The 20,424-nt window shown below is 41.6% G+C and overlaps 1 protein-coding gene across 1 annotated transcript in view; it reads right to left on the reverse strand.

Moving 5' to 3' along the window:
• Positions 1–3,553: 3,553 nt before the first annotated feature.
• IFT22 (intraflagellar transport 22) overlaps positions 3,554–20,424 on the reverse strand; it is a 34,921-nt gene continuing 18,050 nt past the window's right edge. The window contains exons 4-5 of the mRNA XM_082247731.1: positions 17,344–17,546; positions 3,554–3,914 (exon numbers count right to left, since the gene is read on the reverse strand). Coding sequence (XP_082103857.1) covers positions 3,766–3,914; positions 17,344–17,546 — 352 coding nt within the window. The 3' untranslated portion in view covers positions 3,554–3,765. The remainder of the gene's footprint in view (positions 3,915–17,343; positions 17,547–20,424) is intronic.

Here is a 20,424-nt window from a genome sequence, read left to right on the forward strand (position 1 = left end):
AAAGAAAAAAGTCTTTGAAGTGTAAGTAGGCTGTAAGGGTCAGTTCACAACCTTAAGGTCAGTTGCAGTGTGTTACTACACATTCATTATTGAGTGCTTTTTTTGGACTCCAGAGAGAGAGATATCATTTTGCCCCTGTACGAATCATTAGTAAGACCTCATCTGGAATATGCAGTTCAGTTTTGGGCACCAGTTCTTAAAAGGATATCGGGGGAAATGGAGAAAGTGCAGAGAAGGGCAACCAAACTGATAAGAGGCATGGAGGAGCTCAGCTATGAGGAAAGATTAGAGGAACTGAATTTATTCTCTTTTGAGAAGAGGAGATTAAGGGGGGATATGATCAACATGTATAAATACATAAGGGGTCCATAGTGAACTTGGTGTTGAGTTATTTACTTTAAGGTCAACAAAGAGGACAATGGGGCAATCTTTACGTCTAGAGGAAAACTGATTTTGTCTCTGAATACAGAAAGGTTTCTTCACCGTAAGAGCTGTGAAAATGTGGAATAGACTCCCCTCCAGAGGTGGTTCTGGCCAGCTCACTAGATTGCTTTAAAAAAGGCCTGGATTCTTTCCTTGGTGTACATAATATAAATGGGTACTAATATTTATAGATAAAGCTGATCCAGGGAATATCGATTGCCTCTCGGGGGATCAGGAAGGAATTTTTTCTCCTGCTGTAGCAAATTGGATCATGCTTTGCTGGGGGGGTTTTTTTTTGCCTTCCTCTGGATGAACTGCGGGTATAGGATTGTGTATATGGGATTGTATGGTTGGGTTTTCTTTACTGTTTTTTTTTTGTTTTTTATTGGTTGAGCCAGATGGACTTTTTTCAACCTGACTAACTATGTAACTATGTAAATTATGCACTGCATTTTACCCACAGTTGCAAAATGTAGGTGTGAAGCAAAAGAAGGACCTTTATGCACTACAACAACGTGTGTTAACATAATATTGTAGCATTTTATTTGGGATAGAATAGAAAGATTTTTAAAAAATATATTTGTAGAAATAATTCTGAAAAATAAACAAATAATTAGCAATATAAAGACATATTCATCTACCTTGGAAAAGCACAGCTAAAATATGTGGCAATCCTTCTGTATGCTTTTGTAATATTTTTATAGCAACAATAAAATGTATCTTTAATAGAAGTGAGGGTGGGACCTTTCATCTTCTGTAAACAAAACTTATATAATGCTTGCCACATTGTCCAAATCCCAGGACAATAAATCCTGAATGAAAGATTACGGAGGGAAAACCAGAAGACAGAAGGAAGACCACAGAAGAGATAGCTTAAAGATTAAAATGAGAACCAAATAGAGTGGGGGATCAAATACTGGTTATTTAAAGCAAGGTGTAGATAGCTGTGGACTAAAATTTGGGCCATTCAAGAGCTGTAGAGCAGAAAATGTAAAAACACAGGTCACTTTCCAACTGCATGTATAATACCTTACACCAGTGGTGGTAAATTAGGAAGGTATATGGGGCCTCAAATGCTGCCAAAGATATCACCAAAGGCAGTGCTTTAAGTGGCCCAAAAGAGGTGATGGTACTCTATTATAGCCTATAAATTTTGTCGCCCCCCCCACCCCACATCAGGGTCCCCACAGAGCACCCTCCCTGGCCTGGGCTGGGACTCCGGAGCAGGGGGACTCACTGGTGGTGACTGGTCTGGCTCTGGAGTGGGAAATATTCTTGGGGGGGTGCAATTGAGGGCGCAGATGTCCAAAATGAGTGTACTGGTACGCTAAGGTGCACGGAGAGGTGGCGGTATGCTCAAGAGCCATATTTGGAAGTGGCGGTACTGAGTACCAGTGCATACCGGCCCACTTAAAGCACTGACCGAAGGGCCGCATACAATATTTATTATACTGTATCTAAATGACGGCCAAAGACTGAAGACTTACAAGAGGAGATAGTCATAGACGGTTCTACAGGAGTCATGCTGACTCAACCTTTTCAACACAGAGGAACCCTGGAAATACATTTCTGGTCTCGGGGACACCCAGCTAAAAATTAAAAATCTACAACTTATGACACATTAGTGTGACAGTTAGTGGGAAAAATGCTCCTTACTCTTGTCATCATTGGGAAGAATTACCCCCTTACAGATAGCTAAAAGGAACAATGGTGTCATTGGGAACTTATCTGAGAGGCAGAAATTGTCCATTGCTCAAGAAACCCCTAGCAACCTCAGGAGGAACCCTGGTTGAGAAACCGCTTCCTAAGTCTATTTATGAGGAGGTCTGACTTGCCCCTCTCTTCCTCCCACAGCAAAATTGACAACAGCTAGGAAGGAAATGAACTCATAACTGCAGCTTGACACTGTCTCCTGTAGAGAGACAGAAGCCCGACATGCCCCCGCTCCCCCCGCATTCCTTTTGTCTTGGAAAACTGCTTTGAGCAGAGACAAGCTGCTGCTATGAGTTCATTTCCTTCCTAGCTGTTGTCGGATTTGATGTGGGGAAAGGAGAAGGGGTCAGATTGGACCTCATAACTAGACTTAAGATGGCCATAGATGGTTTGAAGCTAGGCCGGTTCAGCAAAGACTAGAAATAATCACTGTGTTCTCCTGGCTGTAAGGGGTTCTCTGCCCACCCCTCCCCCACAGACTGGTAGAACACTGTAGCTCAGTTGAAGGGATTCCCCCATCAATACTGACTGTGGGAACTGAGCAATTTTCTTTCCTGCAATCCATGGAATAATAATCGCATAATTTATGGCCTGTCTTGGGAAGCACCTAGCAACAAAGTACTACATATACTTTGTTCCATTGCAGGGGGGAGAGTTAAATTGTAACACAAAGTATAAGAAGACATAGCTCTAGTCCTTGAATGCTAGAGTTAAATAGAATGCTGTAAAAGAATGGAGCCAACCAGTGGCGGCTGGCCATTAGGGGCGCAGGGGCTCCGCCCCCCCTATCCATGCATCCGGCCCCCTAATCTACATGCAGGGCTCCGGATGCATGGATTCCAATGGGGTTTTTTTTTTTTAAGCACCTGATTAGAGCCTGAGGCTCTAATAGGTTTCAAAAAAGTGTGGGCTCTGCGCCCCGAGCCCACCCAGTTGTGTGACAATAGCGAATGAATATTCGCTACTGCCACACTGATTCTCCTCCGGGCCAATCTGGAAGCGGGTCCTGAGACCTGTTTCCTGATTGGCCGAAAGGAGAAGGCATGCTATAGGCCAAAAAGAGGGGAGGAGATGGCCCCCGAGAAGGGACATGAAGGAGCCTGATGGGGAAGCCGCCACGTGTCATTCCGGGAGAACTAGGTAAGTAAACTGACTGACTGACTGGCGGGTGGGCGGGCGGAGAGATGTGGTGGTGCAGGCTGGAGGGATATTGGAGGCAGGTCTGTCTGCCGCCACCCCTCCCCCGACTGATGGAGCACCAGCCGCCACTGGAGCCAACCCTGAAACAGGAAACCTGGGGCAGCTGTCATGGCACCAGCTTAAACTGCAACATAAGTAAGGATTCAAAAGATAAAGAAGCTGCATATTCAATGAGTGGCTAAATCAGCTGCTGAAATTGTTTAAAAAAAGGAGGGTTTAATATTGCTTTATAATTATAATTTAATGGTGAAATATCACTACACAATTCCAGAAGTATAAATCTTTTCATCAGTAAACTTATACTGTGATAATGAGCTTAAACATCTCCTTGTTAACAAGCTAAAGTATTTACATTAACCTGCCATGTGAAGTCCATTTATGCATAAGGAAACTCATCAGGGACAGACATTTCTTGCGTCATAGTGCATGTTATGTGATAATTGACATCTCTTCCCGGTCCCTGCTCTCTGACAATGTGGTGACGACACCTCGGAGATATTTAACAAATTCCATTCTTACATCCTCAGGATCTTCTTCTAGATTGGAATGCACCAATGCTAATTTGCTTAAGGCTGGAGCTTGAAAATAAACACAAGGAAATGTTTAATACTATTATTAATTGCATCCAACAATAATGGTGAAATATAGCAGTAAATAATAGACAGCTATGATGAAACATTTTTTTAAAAATAAATCTGTCTACAGTAAAAATAATCTTAATAAAAAAAAAAACCTGTATACAGAGAACATAATTTATATTTGGCTGATCTATTTTTCTATTTAGCAAAGGAGGAAAGATTAGGATTTTTCATGAACACAGACACATCAAGAATACAGAGGTCATATGAGAGTTGTAGTCCTTTACAGTGTATACAGGTCAGGTCACAGCAAGAGCCGATTTGTGGCTTACTTCCCACATTACTTTAAGTGTTTTTAAGACACGTGGAAAACAATGTATGAATTTCAAATTGGCTCTAAAGGAACAATGTACACTTAGGGCTCAGTCACAGCAGATGTGTTGGGCCACCCAATGCACAGACAAGGTCATTTAACTTATGTTGTATTTTTTTAGTTCACACCAATGCCGCGCGTTAATATGCACCGAAAAAAGTAGGACAGGTTTCATTTTTACCCATCACAATATGCTGCAGTGCATAGAGTTAAATGAAATATTTTGTGAGATTTTAATGCAGCTAGAAAAAAAGTAAAGAGTGTGATTGCATTTAGGGCTGCAACTAACAATTATTTTCATAATCGATTAGTTGGCCAATTATTGTTTCGATTAATCGACTAATCGGATAAAAACCTTAAAAAAAGAAGGTTGGTGTACAGTAATCCCCCGCTACATCGCGGTTCAGTTTTTGCGGTCCCGGTAATTCGCGGTTTATTTTGTAATGTTATTTTACTATATAAATCATTAAAAATGAAACATTTTTGTGTTTTTCGTAGCTCTTGCTCTGTCTCTAAGTATCTTTTATGTGTTTAAATGAGTTTCTATTGTTTTAAAAGTGTGTTTAAAGACCTTAAAATGCTTCTACACGTACAGTGACAGTAAAATAAACATGCCTGCAATGCATTTTAATAGGGTTTTCCTATTTCGCGGAATTTCACTTTTCGCGGCTGGGTCCGGAACGTAACCCCCGCAATGGAGGGGGGTTTACTGTATAATTTAGTTAATATTCTTGAATATCTATATGCAGTGGTAAATATAAATATCCAGCTATATAGTTGGATATTTAATCCACTCTGAGACAGATATATGTATTATTAGAGGTTTAACCACTTGCCGATCACCCACAGTATATTTACTGCGGCAGTCATCCTCTCCTGGGCAAACCGACGTAGTACTACATCGCTCGCCCAGGAGCCTGTAGGGGGCAAGCGCGCACCGCTGGAGGCGCGCTCCTGCCCCCGCTCGTTCAGGGCCATCCCTGCGTGAGTGGTGACTCACGATCTCCCGCTGGAGAGGGAGAAAGGCAGGCGGCTAATGTAAACAAAGCCGCCTGTCATTCTCCCTGGTGTAACTGCAGAGACTATACGATCCTGCTATGTAGGACCATCACAAGCCACTCCCCTTAACAGTTAGAATCACGCCCCTAGGGACACACTTAACCCCTTGATCACTACTAAAGTTAACCCCTTCCCTGCCACTGTCATTTTTACAGTAACAGTGCATATGTATAGCACTGATTACTGTAGTAATGTCACTGGTGCCCCCAAAAGTGTCAAAAATGTTAGTCAGGGGTCCAGTCTGTCCACCACAATGTCGCAGTCCCGCAAAAAAAAAAAAAAACGCAGATCGCCGCCATTACTAGTTAAAAAAAAAACAATAAAAATGACATAAATCTTTCCCTTAGTTAGTAAACGCAATAACTTTTGCGCAAACCAATCAAAATACACTTATTGCGATTTTCTTTTACCAAAAATATGTAGCAGAAAACAAATTGGCCTAAAATGTTAAAAAAAATTTGATTTTTACATTTTTTTTGTTGGGGAATTTCATATAAAAAAATGGGAAAAATATTGTTATTTTTTCAAAATTGACGCTATTTTTTTGTTTATAGCGCAAAAAATTTAAATCGAACAGGTGATCAAATACCACCAAAAGAAAGCTCTGTTTGTGGGAAAAAAAGGACGTCCATTTCATTTGGGTACAGCGTCGCACGACCGCGCAATTGTCCGTTAAAGTCACGCAGTGCTGAATTGCAAAATAGGCCCTGGTCTTTGAGCAGCCAAAGCCTCCGGGGCTTAAGTGGTTAAATGTGGTACATATCAGAATCAGAGATCAATATTTTTAAAAAGACCTAAAACACGGTTTTGCAAATTTTCAGACCAGATTGGTATAGAATATTCATGATAGACTCCCTTATTAATAGGCAGGTAGCTTGATAGCAAAGTATAGTACACTATTTTATAGAGTGTCCCTATAGCAAGGTAAAAAAAAACCTCTGCCTTTAGAATCACTTGGTTCCTTCTCTTGCCCAGGACTACATTTCCCATGAGGCATTGCTCCTCACACATTCACAAGTTCTCTGCCATCTACATACATGTATGGATGGTGTACTGAGCTGTATGTGCGTTGCACTGTATTTTCTAATATGTAAGCAAATAATGCATTCTGTATGCAGGACAACTAATCGGCTGACCGATTAATCGATTACGAAAATAATTCACAACTATTTTCATAATCGATTAGTTGTCGATTAATCAATCAGTTGTTTCAGCCCTAATTGTAACACCACATCACACCACCCCTACACAATGCTCACAAGCAGGCGCGCAGTATATGGATCATAACACACACACACTCAAAAAAACAGTAATGAATTCAATGCTTATAGGATATGCTCAACATACATTTCATAGTTCCCAATATTTCTTCATTTTTGCACAACAGACAAACACATAAAAAAAAAATACTATGCAAGCCTTCCAGCACATTTACTTTGCTTTAGTGGACTGAAATGCTGTTAGAGAGTCTCACCAAACCTTTAAAAGCTTACCAGCAGCAAGCAGAAGCAAGTCCATAAACTGATATTCTACTGCCATCTAGTGTCTAAAGATTAAAAGCACACTTGATAATCACTCATACAGCCTTTTTTTTTTTTTTAAATAAATTCAGAACCATTTTCAAACAGACACTTTATGGACTCAGACTTTTAGGGCAGGTTGAATGAGGGGAAGGAACTTTAAAGCGGGGGTTCCAGCCATTTCACTCACCTGTCCAACGGTCCAGCGATGCGGCCGCCTGAAGCCTCGATCCTCTCCCTCGGCGCCGGCATCACTGCTGTGGGCACCCGGCTGTGACAGTTTGCGGCTTCACAGCCGGGTACCCACTGCGCATGCGCGAGTCGCGCTGCGCGCCGTGATTGGCCGGCGATCTTCTGGGACCTCTGACATGTCCCAGAAGATTGCAGGGAGGGAGGGGGAGAGGAGAACTTCCGCTCAGGGTGCCGCAGCGCTCTGAGCGGAAGTGGGAGCGGGTATCTGTCAAAACTAGGTACCCGCCCCCCCCCCAAAAAATGACATGCCAAATGTGGCATGTCAGGGGGTTAGGACCACCTAAAGCGGAAGTTCCACTTTTGGGTGGAACTCCGCTTTAAGTGCTTGTAACCTTTAAAAAAAAAAAAAGTCATCTCCTGTTCCCTTATAGCAGGTTAAACAGCACAGTGCAAAAAAACGAAGAGATTTCCAGTCACAACTTACCAACCGAATTGACCTGTCTAACAGTATGCGTTAAAAACAGGGGTGCATAAACAGCACCGTGCTTGTGTGCTAATCTGCCCCTCTCTAAGTAAAACAAAACTGTCTAATCCTGCCACTTCCTTTGTCCCCCTCTATGTCCTGACCATGATAATCATGGCTGCTGAGCCCTGATCACCGTGATGCGCCTGCTTGCCTCCGTCATCTGCAGATTTCCTGTCCTCCTCTGTCCCCCTCACCTCTCCCTGCCTGCCTGTCAGCTTCATGATCTCCTGTTCCCTTATAGCAGGTAATTATGGGGTAGCCTGAAAAGAGCATTTAATGAGGAAGTAAACCCTCCTCTGACACTTTTGCCTATAGGTACTGTAAATATCTCCTAAACATGTACCGTTTAGGAGATATTTACCTTACATGCAGCCAGTGATGTCACTGGCGCATGCGCTCTGAAGGAACGGCCGCTGGTGCCGTTTCTTCAGAGCCCCGTGCCGTGACTGTCGGGAGTGACGTCACCGCGGCTCCGGCCAATCAGATGGCCGGATGCCGCGATCCCGGAAGACGTAGAGGTGAGCAGACGGCATGGCGGGGGCTCGTTCTAAGGTAAGTATTTCATGCATACTAGCTCATTATGTGTTTCTCTTTCAGCTCCAATCAAAAGACAAGTTGGTGGATCCTAGTGGGAAGCTGTATCAACCCTAAAGATGCAAAAGATGTTTTTTTCTGTCCTGATATATGTTGTTGCATATGCAAAGCAGAACAACAGCAGCAGAGCTGTGTAGATTTAGCAGATTAGAGAGGATTTTGAATAGAAGTTGGTTGAAAAATAGAGATTGGACAAACACAAAATTGTACAACAGACATAAACAGCCAAGCAAACAAGTGGATGTGGAAAGTCAGCATCTTGGATGGCTTGGCCACTGCAAAAAAAGACAGAGAAAGAGAAAAAGTATTGTCTGTAGAATATTCGAAAAGAGGACAAGATACTGGTGGGGATATCTCTGCCCCCACCAGCTCTGCTATGATATATATGGCTATTCTTTAAACTTTACTTCCTGAATATTGTCTTCTGGCATGCATTTTCCAAAAATTTCTAAGCAGTATCCTCTAGAGCAGGGATAGGAACCTTTTAGAGGTGGAAATCTACCTGAACAAAAAAGGGATCAAAGATCACAAGGTAGCGCCATTACCAACCTTTTTACTTTACATTTCAAAGATCACAAGGGTTCGTTGCCATTTTTTTTTTAGTTAACTAGCAATGCCTAACTAAATAATAAAGGAAACTTAGAAAATTATAATAAAACTAATTTCACTGTAAAAATACAAACTTAGCCTACCTTAAAAGAGGATGGTGTCAGTCAGTAGGGCAGTGGATGGTGTAAGTTGTTTTTATTTTTTTTCAATTTTAATGTATTATTTTTTACCACTTTTTTAGCAGCCCTGTTGGGGGGCTTTGGTGAAAGGGGAGCGCATGGGGGGCCGGGAAACAGAAATAAAGACGAATAAGGACAGGAGGGGCAGCGGGGGAGACATTTAATGGAACCGATCCCCTGGATTTTCCTCCTGCAGCAACTGTATACTGGTGGAAGGGAGAGAAGGAGAAGCTGTCTTTCAGCTGCTGCAGGAGGAAAATAAAGGGGATCATCGGAAAGGGTGCCAAGGTAGGGGATAAAATCCGAATCCCCAGCCACTTGCTTGGAATTCAGGATTTTAAAATGCAAGAGGACACTGCTGGGGGTGTGGAAGGGGGGGTCAGAGGTCACTGCTATGGGAGAAAGGGGGAACAGAGGACACCAATATGGGGGGAGATGTGAAGGGCGGTAGAGGACACACAAACACAGTAGTGTCCCCTCCTTCCCTGCCTTTCCCCCATAGCAGTGACCTCCCCATAGCAGTGACCTCTGTCCCCGCCCCCCAGCAGTGTCCCATAGCAGTGTTCTCTGCTTCCTTAACATCACCCCCCAAACATAAGCAATGTCCTACCTGTGTACACATAGGAGAGAGTGGAAGGCAGCAAAGTTCTGGATGGAGGGCGGGAGCAGGAACTGCCAGAGTGACTTCAATTTTTAACAAGCTGATAAATGGTTGCATTGGACCACCCTGTGTCCCAGCAATCGGTCACCTGTGGGTTAACTTGAAAAGCTAATTTAGCCAAAAGGTGTGTGTGGTTCCTGCGCTGTCAGGGGTATTGTGAATTTCCTTAATGCTGCACCACTGATACTGATACTCAACAGTTAAACAAATTCTATAGTGGGGGTAGTGGTGCGCTTTAAGGTGAAAGAATGAGTTTAAAAATGTGTATAAACAATATAAATTGAATCAAATCAGTGCCAGGTGCTTGTGATGAACGTGATTAGAAAATTCTGAATAAAATATATCTGTGGTGTCTCCTTAGGAGGTGTTAATAAAAATAATTCCTGTTGAAAAAGTGCTGTGTGCTTCAAGTTGCTGATCCAATGTATAGATACATAAATCAATGGAAAAATAGTATTTCATCAAAGTGAATATACGATTTCTATTGTGATACACACATAATAGTGCTCATAAAAAGTGCTGGGTGCTTCCTAAAATCACCTTATTCATAAAACAATCTGTAAATCAATGTAGTAAAACTGTATTCAATCAGCATAAATGTGCGCCAATACAATCTTAAAAAGTCTATATAAAAAAAAAGTCCAAAACTTCTTTAAAATTATATTCCAATCCTTTTCTTATTGTAGACGCTCTTAACGTAGATATAGTGACTTTATTTCCTTCACCTTGTGCCACTTCTAGGTGTGCTAAACTCTCACCTTTATATCAAGGATATTGCGCCTATGGTATGTCTCCAGGGTCTCTGGGATACTGGCTGTTGCTCCTTTCCTTTATCGATATCCGATCTATCTCCAGATATCCAGCGCAGGTTCCTGGTGTATAGGGGTCTCCTGGAGTCTGATCCGATAGTTACCTTTGGGCACGATCTCCTCACACTATCCTCCTTTCTTTCAACTCAAAAAGATAGGACTATCATGGTGCAGTATTATGTGTTTTTATTTCCACACATCAAGTATTACACTTACAGTTGGTTTTCTTGAATTCAACATATACAGAGAAACACGCGAACGCTGTGGAGATCGAGTTCCGTCCGATACGTCACTTCCGGGTTTAGGGCTCCTCCTACGCGTTGTCACGGGGTCACGTGACTTCCTCAGGGAGTGGCCATAACTGGACGTGACGTATTGATATACCAGAGAAGCCGGAAGTTGATTAGCCGCCATTTTGGAAGATCTATTGTCCGGGTTTCTGGCGGAATTACTTATTCGGACATTTTACAATGTCCGATCGCCAGTTTATTACAATCCTTTCCGGCATTAATTGTATTAACCCTATCTTTAAATCGTGGTTTCTGTTGTATACACCGGAAGTGAGGTTAACGTCACTCTTGTCCAACAGTGTATATTTCTTACTTATTCTATAAACTTTATTCAATCCAAATAGCAATAAAATACAATAATAATGAAGTTAAAATCATGTTAAAAGAGGGATGTAGTGTATATTATAGGTATTATAATAGGAAAGAAAGGGTGTGTTGTTTCAGTAGGAGTAGCTGAAGTGCATTCTTATTCTATCTAACAGAACGGGATATTATAGCGCATATTAAAATGGTATTCAATATATATATATAAATATAAAATTACATGATTTCAATATAAATCCAATAAAAACTAATGTAGCTATTATAGGCAGTGCAGCATATAGAGTATTGTTCTTAAGGGGGGGGGGGGGGGGGGAATTTCCTCTATAGGGCCATCTAGTGGAGAAACAGGAGTATCTCGTTATATATAATATCATTAAAATACATAAAAATCTTTAAAAATCACTGATAAAACAATTCAAGTCAAACTCTACGTTGAGGCCCTTAGGGGTAAAAGAATCCATTTTAAAAATCCATTGAGATTCTAATTTACTTAAAGTGCGGATTTTATGGCTGCCTCTCCAATGTTTCTTATAAGGTTCTATACCCCAGAATCTCATTTGTGAAGGATCTTTTTGATGATATTTTGCAAAATGTTTTGAGACGTTGTGTTTATCGCTACCTTTTATAATACTTTTTACATGTTCCTTTATCCTTATTCTTAATAGTCTTTTCGTACGACCTACATAATGTAGCCCACAACTACATTCTAGGGCGTATACCGCTCCTTCCGTATTACAGCATATAAAGTCTTTGATTTTGTAATTAGTTCCATTGCTTGTGGCTTTAAATTCGTAGATCTTTTCCTTTGGGTATTTGGTTTTTTGGCATGCGAAGCATCTCTTGCAAGGAAAAAATCCTTTTCCTGTGAAAAATGAGAACATCTTTTTTGGGGGGTCAATGATGGTTTTAACTATTTTATTCCTGATTGTGGGCGCTTTTTTATATACAAACTTTGGTGTTTCTGGTATGTTTCCCTTTAGATGTTTATCCGCTTTTAAGATATGCCAGTTTTTTTTTTTTTTTACTATTTTTTCAACTGTTTTGTGTTGCATATTATATTCTAATATAATTGGTAGATTATCTGAAAACGTGTTCTTCTTCTCTTTATTTCTTAATAATTCTGATCTCTGTATTTTTTTCACCTCTGCAATCTTGTTCTCAATGAATTGATGTTCATATCCCTTATCTTTAAATCTTTGGCCTAAGATTTTTGCTTGCTCCTCAAAATCTTTGTCTTTCATACAATTCAATTTCTTTTCAGCCTTAGTAATTGTCCTTTTGGTATGTTCCAAAGCCAATTTTTGTGGTGGCAGCTATTGACAGGTAAATAGCTGTTGCGGTCAACCTCTTTAAAGTGCATTTTAGTATATATATTTCCTTCTTCTTGTATGATTAAAATATCGAAATAAGTTAATTCTTTTTCACTGATGTGCCATGTTAATTTAATGTTCTTGTCGTTGTTGTTTAGTTTGTTTAAAAATTCTTCTAATGTTTCTTTTGGTCCGTTTCATAATATTAAGCCATCGTCAATAAATCTATTGTATAATATTAATTCAATTGGTTTTTCTTTATATATTGCTTCCTCTTCCCATTGGGCCATAAATATGTTGGCGATGCTTGGCGCAAATTTTGCGCCCATCGCCACGCCCGTTTTTTGATGGTAGTATGTTTTCTGGTACCAAAAGTAATTTTTCTTTAAGCACAAATCTAGACATTTGATTAGAAATTTTCTTTGTTTGCAGATTAGTTCAGTAAATTCTCTTAATGCCCACTTTGTAGCTTTGCATGCCTCGTGATGCTTTATTATTGTATATAAAGATGAAACATCAATTGTAGCCATTTGGAGTGTATCATGTTTCGGGATCTCTTCCAGTATCTGTAGAATGTGTTTCGTATCTTTTGTAAAAGCTTTTGTTTTAGGAATAATTGGTTGTAAAAATGCGTTGATATATTGTCCTAATCTTGTTGTCAACCAAAAGAAACATTAGAGGACTTTTTAAACAAACTAAACAACAACGACAAGAACATTAAATTAACATGGCACATCAGTGAAAAAGAAGTAACTTATTTAGATCTTTTAATCATACAAGAAGAAGGAAATATATATACTAAAACGCACTTTAAAGAGGTTGACCGCAATAGCTATTTACCTGTCAATAGCTGCCACCACAAAAATTGGCTTTGGAACATACCAAAAGGACAATTACTAAGGCTGAAAAGAAATTGTATGAAAGACAAAGATTTTGAGGAGCAAGCAAAAATCTTAGGCCAAAGATTTAAAGATAAGGGATATGAACATCAATTCATTGAGAACAAGATTGCAGAGGTGAAAAAAATACAGAGATCAGAATTATTAAGAAATAAAGAGAAGAAGAACACGTTTTCAGATAATCTACCAATTATATTTAGAATATAATATGCAACACAAAACAGTTGAAAAAATAAAAAAAAATGGCATATCTTAAAAGTGGATAAACATCTAAAGGGAAACATACCAGAAACACCAAAGTTTGTATATAAAAAAGTGCCCACAATCAGGAATAAAATAGTTAAAACCATCATTGACCCCCCCAAAAAAGATGTTCTCATTTTTCACAGAAAAAGGATTTTTTCCTTGCAAGAGATGCTTCGCATGCCAAAAAACCAAATACCCAAAGGAAAAGATCTACGAATTTAAAGCCACAAGCAATGGAACTAATTACAAAATCAAAGACTTTATATGCTGTAATACGGAAGGAGCGGTATACGCCCTAGAATGTAGTTGTGGGCTACAATATGTAGGTCGTACGAAAAGACTATTAAGAATAAGGATAAAGGAACATGTAAAAAGTATTATAAAAGGTAGCGATAAACACAACGTCTCAAAACATTTTGCAAAATATCATCAAAAAGATCCTTCACAAATGAGATTCTGGGGTATAGAACCTTATAAGAAACATTGGAGAGGCAGCCATAAAATCCGCACTTTAAGTAAATTAGAATCTCAATGGATTTTTAAAATGGATTCTTTTACCCCTAAGGGCCTCAACGTAGAGTTTGACTTGAATTGTTTTATCAGTGATTTTTAAAGATTTTTATGTATTTTAATATTATATATATATAACGAGATACTCCTGTTTCTCCACTAGATGGCCCTATAGAGGAAATCCCCCCCCCCTAAGAACAATACTCTATATGCTGCACTGCCTATAATAGCTACATTAGTTTTTATTGGATTTATATTGAAATCATGTAATTTTATATTTATATATATATATATTGAATACCATTTTAATATGCGCTATAATATCCCGTTCTGTTAGATAGAATAAGAATGCACTTCAGCTACCCCTACTGAAAACAACACCCCCTTTCTTTCCTATTATAATACCTATAATATACACTACATCCCTCTTTTAACATGATTTTAACTTCATTATTATTGTATTTTATTGATATTAGGATTGAATAAAGTTTATAGAATAAGTAAGAAATATACACTGTTGGACAAGAGTGACGTTAACCTCACTTCCGGTGTATACAACAGAAACCACGATTTAAAGATAGGGTTAATACAATTAATGCCGGAAATGCTTGTAATAAACTGGCGATCGGACATTGTAAAATGTCCGAATAAGTACTTCTGCCAGAAACCCGGAGAATAGATCTTCCAAAATGGCGGCTAATCAACTTCCGGCTTCTCCGGTATATCAATACGTCACGTCCAGTTATGGCCACTCCCTGAGGAAGTCACGTAACCCCGTGACGTAACGCGTAGGAGGAGCCCTAAACCCGGAAGTGACGTATCGGACGGAGCTCGATCTCCACAGCGTTCGCGTGTTTCTCTGTATATGTTGAATTCAAGAAAACCAACTGTAAGTGTAATACTTGATGTGTGGAAATAAAAACACATAATACTGCACCATGATAGTCCTATCTTTTTGAGTTGAAAGAAAGGAGGATAGTGTGAGGAGATCGTGTCCAAAGGTAACTATCGGATCAGACTCCAGGAGACCCCTATACACCAGGAACCTGCGCTGGATATCTGGAGATAGATCGGATATCGATAAAGGAAAGGAGCAACAGCCAGTATCCCAGAGACCCTGGAGACATACCATAGGCGCAATATCCTTGATATAAAGGTGAGAGTTTAGCACAGCTAGAAGTGGCACAAGGTGGAGGAAATAAAGTCACTATATCTACGTTAAGAGCGTCTACAATAAGAAAAGGATTGGAATATAATTTTAAAGAAGTTTTGGACTTTTTTTATATAGACTTTTTAAGATTGTATTGGCGCACATTTATGCTGATTGAATACAGTTTTACTACATTGATTTACAGATTGTTTTATGAATAAGGTGATTTTAGGAAGCACCCAGCACTTTTTATGAGCACTATTATGTGTGTATCACATTAGAAATCGTATATTCACTTTGATGGAATACTATTTTTCCATTGATTTATGTATCTATACATTGGATCAGCAACTTGAAGCACATAGCACTTTTTCAACGGGAATTATTTTTATAAACACCTCCTAAGGAGACACCACAGATATATTTTATTCAGAATTTTCTAATCACATTCATCACAAGCACCTGGCACTGATTTGATTCAATTTATATTGTTTATACATATTTTTAAACTCATTCTTTCACCTTAACCACTTGCCGACCGCCGCAAGTAGATATACTGCGGCGGTCAGCCCCTCACAGGCAAAGTGACGTAAATAAAAGTCACTAGCCTGTGAGGCTCTGGGGAGCGATCGCGCGCTGCCGGAGGCGCGCTCCCGCGCGGTCACAGACCCCCCCCCCCCCGCGCGTGTGACTGGCGGACCCGATGTCTGCCGGTCACTCTGCGATCGTCGCTGCAGAGGGAGAAAGTCAGGCGGCTAGTGTAAACAAGCCACCTGTCATTCTCCTCTGTGTAGAGACACTGATCATATGGTTCTACTATGTAGGACCGTTGATCATTGTTCCTACAGCACAAGCCACAGCCAATCACAGTTAGAATCACGCCCCTAGGGACACACACAGCCCCTCCCTCTCAAATAAAGTTAACCCCTTCACTACCAGTGTATTTTTACAGTAACAGTGCATATGTATAGCACTGATTACTGCAGTCAGTCAAGGGTCCGTTCTGTCCGCCCCAATGTCGCAGTACCGCATAAAAATTGCAAATCGCCGCCATTACGCGTTAAAAAAAAAACAACAAAAATGACAAAAATATTTCCCTTTGTTAGTAAACGCGATAACTTTTGCGCAAACCAATCAAAATACGCTTTTTGCGATTTTTTTTACCAAACATATTTAGCATAAAACAAATTGGCCGAAAATGTTAAATTACGCTCTTATTTTGTTTATAGCGCATGGTCAAAAAAAATCACACAGGTGATCAAATACCACCAAAAGAAAGCTCTGTTTGTGGGAAAAAAAGGACGTCAAATTTGTTTAGGTACGGCTTTGCACGACCGCGCAATTGTCCGTTAAAATCACGCAGTGCCGAATCGCAAAATACCCCCTGGTCAGGAAGGGGGTAAAATCTTCCGGGGCTTAAGTGGTTAAAGCGCACCACTACCCCCACTATAGAGCTAATTTAGCCAGCTCCCTCTTCCGCCCTCCGCCCTGAGCTGTGCTGCCTCCCGGTCTCCACTGTGCACTTATGACAGCAGCAGAGGAGGCGCGGCAGAGGAGCATGGGGGGGTTGAGGATGGGCGGGGGGGGAAGGACCGGCACCTAGAAGGCAGGGGTAGGTGGCCCAGGGACCTGTTCGCAGTTTACCTGTTACCTGCTCGCGGTCGACAGGTTTCCGGCTTCCGGAGGGCTGGTGACAGCAAAATGCGTTTGTGCTCTGCTTCCTAGCAGAGTTTGATAGCAATATATAGAGAATTCACTCTCTCTCAAGGTAACTAAAAATTACAGCTCACAGAAAAATAGATGTCATGGTAGAACTAGAGAAGGTGGTGGGACTTGTGGGGGGGAGGATCACAGACAGCAATACATAAGGAAAATTGTAAGTCAGCAGCTTCTAAAACCTAACCAGTTGGGGTATTCTGTTCTGCACATATATGACAGACCTAAGCTTACTGGTGTTGTCCAACAGCCTGGCTGAGTTTTTCTGGCCGTGTGGTTAATTAGACAGGTTATATTTCTTAGTTGAGTCAACAGTTGGCGCCTTTCCATAGAAAAAAGCATGCTTGTACAGTGCTCGCTAGAACATCTACAATCGGATCACTTGAGACAGAAGAGGTTGGGCAACATCTGGTGGCTTGAATGGTAATATCTGAAGGCACTTTTAGTTACCAGTACCATAGTAAACCTCTTACACATATAAGTCACAAGCAGGCTCACTGTATGTTTTGAGAACATGCTTACACAAATCTGGTCTCTCTGAATAATCCCCTGATCCAGGCTTGTGGTGTGCTATCAGCAGGGACTGATTTTCTTGCAACCTTTGTTGTTGGATGAAGTTACTGTGCCACATTTCAATCTCTTTGAGATGACTTGGAATGTCTGCATTAAAAACGATGATCACCCCATGGGAATCTTTCATTATAGCAGGCCAGCAACTGTCAAACCTATAGTACCAAAAAAACAAAAACAAAACAAAAATGTTGAGCAACTAATTTTTTAGCAAATTATAATGAAGAGACTGTCACCTAAAACAAAATGAAAAGCTGGTATCAATAATGAAGTGTAGGTACTTAGAGATGCCTGCATATAACTGCAGCAGTTTTCATTGCCCTCTCCTATGCCCCCATGCCCGGCCATTCAAAACAGGCAAAGCACTGACATTTCTAGGAAGTGTCAGGGCTTACCTGTTTCCTCCCACCACCTCCCATTCCTATCTGACAATCAGCATGTCAGGCTGCCTTTATTGGCTAGAAAGCATAGAAATGTGGGTAAGGTGAAGGGGATGGGGGGGATCAACTAACGCCATCAAGAAGTGTTTGGAGATTGCTCAATCACCTAGGAATAGCCCAGCATTCAGATGTAACATAGGGCAACGAAAGTGGCAGACACATAGGGAGACATTTTTTCTTTTGAAGCAGAAAAAGGGGATTTTTGACTTAATCCATTTCTCTGATGTTCATTGATGGACACAACTCCTGTTATTCATAACCATTGGGTTATACTGCCCCCTACAGGAGTAGGACACTAGGCAGAAAATAATTCTGGCTACACCCATGGGCAGTCCCAGGGCGTATATTCCCTCACTCTGCTATAGCCACTCCATTTTGTTACAAGCAGTGTCAAGAGCATTATAACTCCACGGAGGGGTGGGTGTTGTGTCCGTCAATGAACATCAGAGAAATGGATTTTACGGTAAGTCAAAAATCCCATTTTCTCTTTTGTTCATTGACGGACACAGCTCCTGATATTCATAACCATAAGGACGTCCCAAATCAGTGTTAAACATGAGGGGTGGGAACAACTAAAAGCACAAAGAGAGAGTCTGACTACATGAAAGACTCCGTAGCTGCAAGGTACACAATAATTGCCCGGATCACATCCAAGGCATGCAAGGCAATTTCCTTTGAATATTTAGGCCTGGGACACAGGGAATGTCTTAATTCAAATGGAAATCAACCTTTGGAAGGGGCGAAGAAACACCTTATCTCTGTGAATCACCAGGTAAGGTGAATGACAGGATAATGCCGCCAGTTCCGACACCCTGCGCGCAGAGGTGATAGCCACTAAAAAGTACAGCGTATGAAGGGGAATCTCTTAAAAATTATCAAAGAGAGGCTTGTGTAGAGCTGAAAGCACCAAATTAAGATCCCAAGGCGGCAACGGAGCCCACACTGGAGGAACCAAATGTCGGACACCCTGAAGAAAGGTGCACATTAGGGAGTGTACGGCCAAAGGTCATTGGAAGAAGATCGCCAAAGCTGACACCTTGCCCTTGATGGTACTCAAGACCAATTTCTGTTCAACCTCCCGTTGAAGGAAGGTCAAGATCTGAGCCACCGAGAAGGAGCAAGGAAGAACCCCAAGAGACTCACACCACGCAATGTACGTCGTCCACATACAATGGTAGATCTTCCTAAAGGTAGATTTCCTAGCTTTCAACACTAAAACCCCTATCCTTCAGCACCTGGTGTTCAACAGCCAAGCCATCAAAGCCAGCGACTGTAAAGCAGGATGGAAGATCAGTCCTTGGGGCAGAAGATCCTCCCTGAGAGGAAGCTGTCAAGGAACGTCCCTGACCAGCCACAGCAGATCGGCGTACCAAGCCCGGCGAGGCCAGTCCAGAGCCACTAAGATGACCTGAATCCCTTCTGCCTCGATCCTGCATAGAAGTCTTGGCAGAAGCTTGAGACGAGGGCAGACATAAACCAGATGATACTAACCCCACGGGGCCATCAGCACATCTGTGGTGTCCGCCAGAGGATCCCTTGACCGAGCCACAAACCTCTGCATATTTCTGTTGAGCTGAGACGCCAACAGATCCACCTATAAAAGGACCACTCCCCGTGGTCCAACGCCTGCCGCCTGAGGTAATCCGTCTGCCAATTTTGCCCCCCAGGATTGTGTACAGCGGAGAGGGCTGGAACAAACCAGTCTGCCCACCTTAGAATGCTGGCTACCTCCAGATCCGCCAGGTCATTTCTTGTGCCCCCTTGGTGATTGACATAAGCCACGGCTGTGGCATTGTCCGATTGAATGCACACTGTACTGGACAACCGGACAATGATCCAGACAGAGTCTGATTGTTCGGAGTTCTAAGACATTGATCGGGTGTCTGGACTCTTGCAGAATCCAGATCCCCTGAGCAGAATGCTTGCCGAGCCTCTCCAGTCGGATAGGCTGGCATCCGTGGTGACCACTGTCCAATACAAGGGGAGGAAGGATTTTCACAGCCGAAGCACCAGAGAACAAAGCCACCATATCAGGGACTCCTTCGTGCCCAGACTCAGCTGTATCTGATTGTCCAGAGACTGCAGAGTCTTATCCCATTTGGTCAAAATTTCCCCTTTTCAGGGACCTCATATGGAACTGTGCAAACGGATCTGCCTCGAAGGTAGACACCATCAGGCCCAGCCCCTCATGCAAATCCGGAGGTATGACCATTTGTTGGACAGCAGGAGGTGAATTGCAGCCTGGAATTTCTGGAGTTTGTTCACAGGAAGGAGCACTCCGGCTAAGGCTGAGTCTAGAGTCAGGCCCAGATATTCCAGCTTTGTGGATGGAACCAGAGCAGACTTCTGAAAATTCAGAATCCAGCCGAACTCCTGCAGAGTTCGCATTGTGATCTTCAGGCTCTCCACCAGAACAGAGGGAGACTCCGCTCGCAGAAGGAGATCGTCCAAGTAGCCTAGTACCACAATCCACCGTTAGCATAGCAAAGCTAGCACCGGGGCTAACACTTTTCTGAAGACCTGAGGAGCAGATGCGAGACCAAAGGGTAACGCCACAAACTGATAATGCTCCTCTTCCACAGCAAAGCAGAGA

Source organism: Pelophylax lessonae (assembly GCF_965119305.1).
Source record: "Pelophylax lessonae genome assembly, chromosome: 2".
Taxonomy (NCBI): domain Eukaryota; kingdom Metazoa; phylum Chordata; class Amphibia; order Anura; family Ranidae; genus Pelophylax; species Pelophylax lessonae.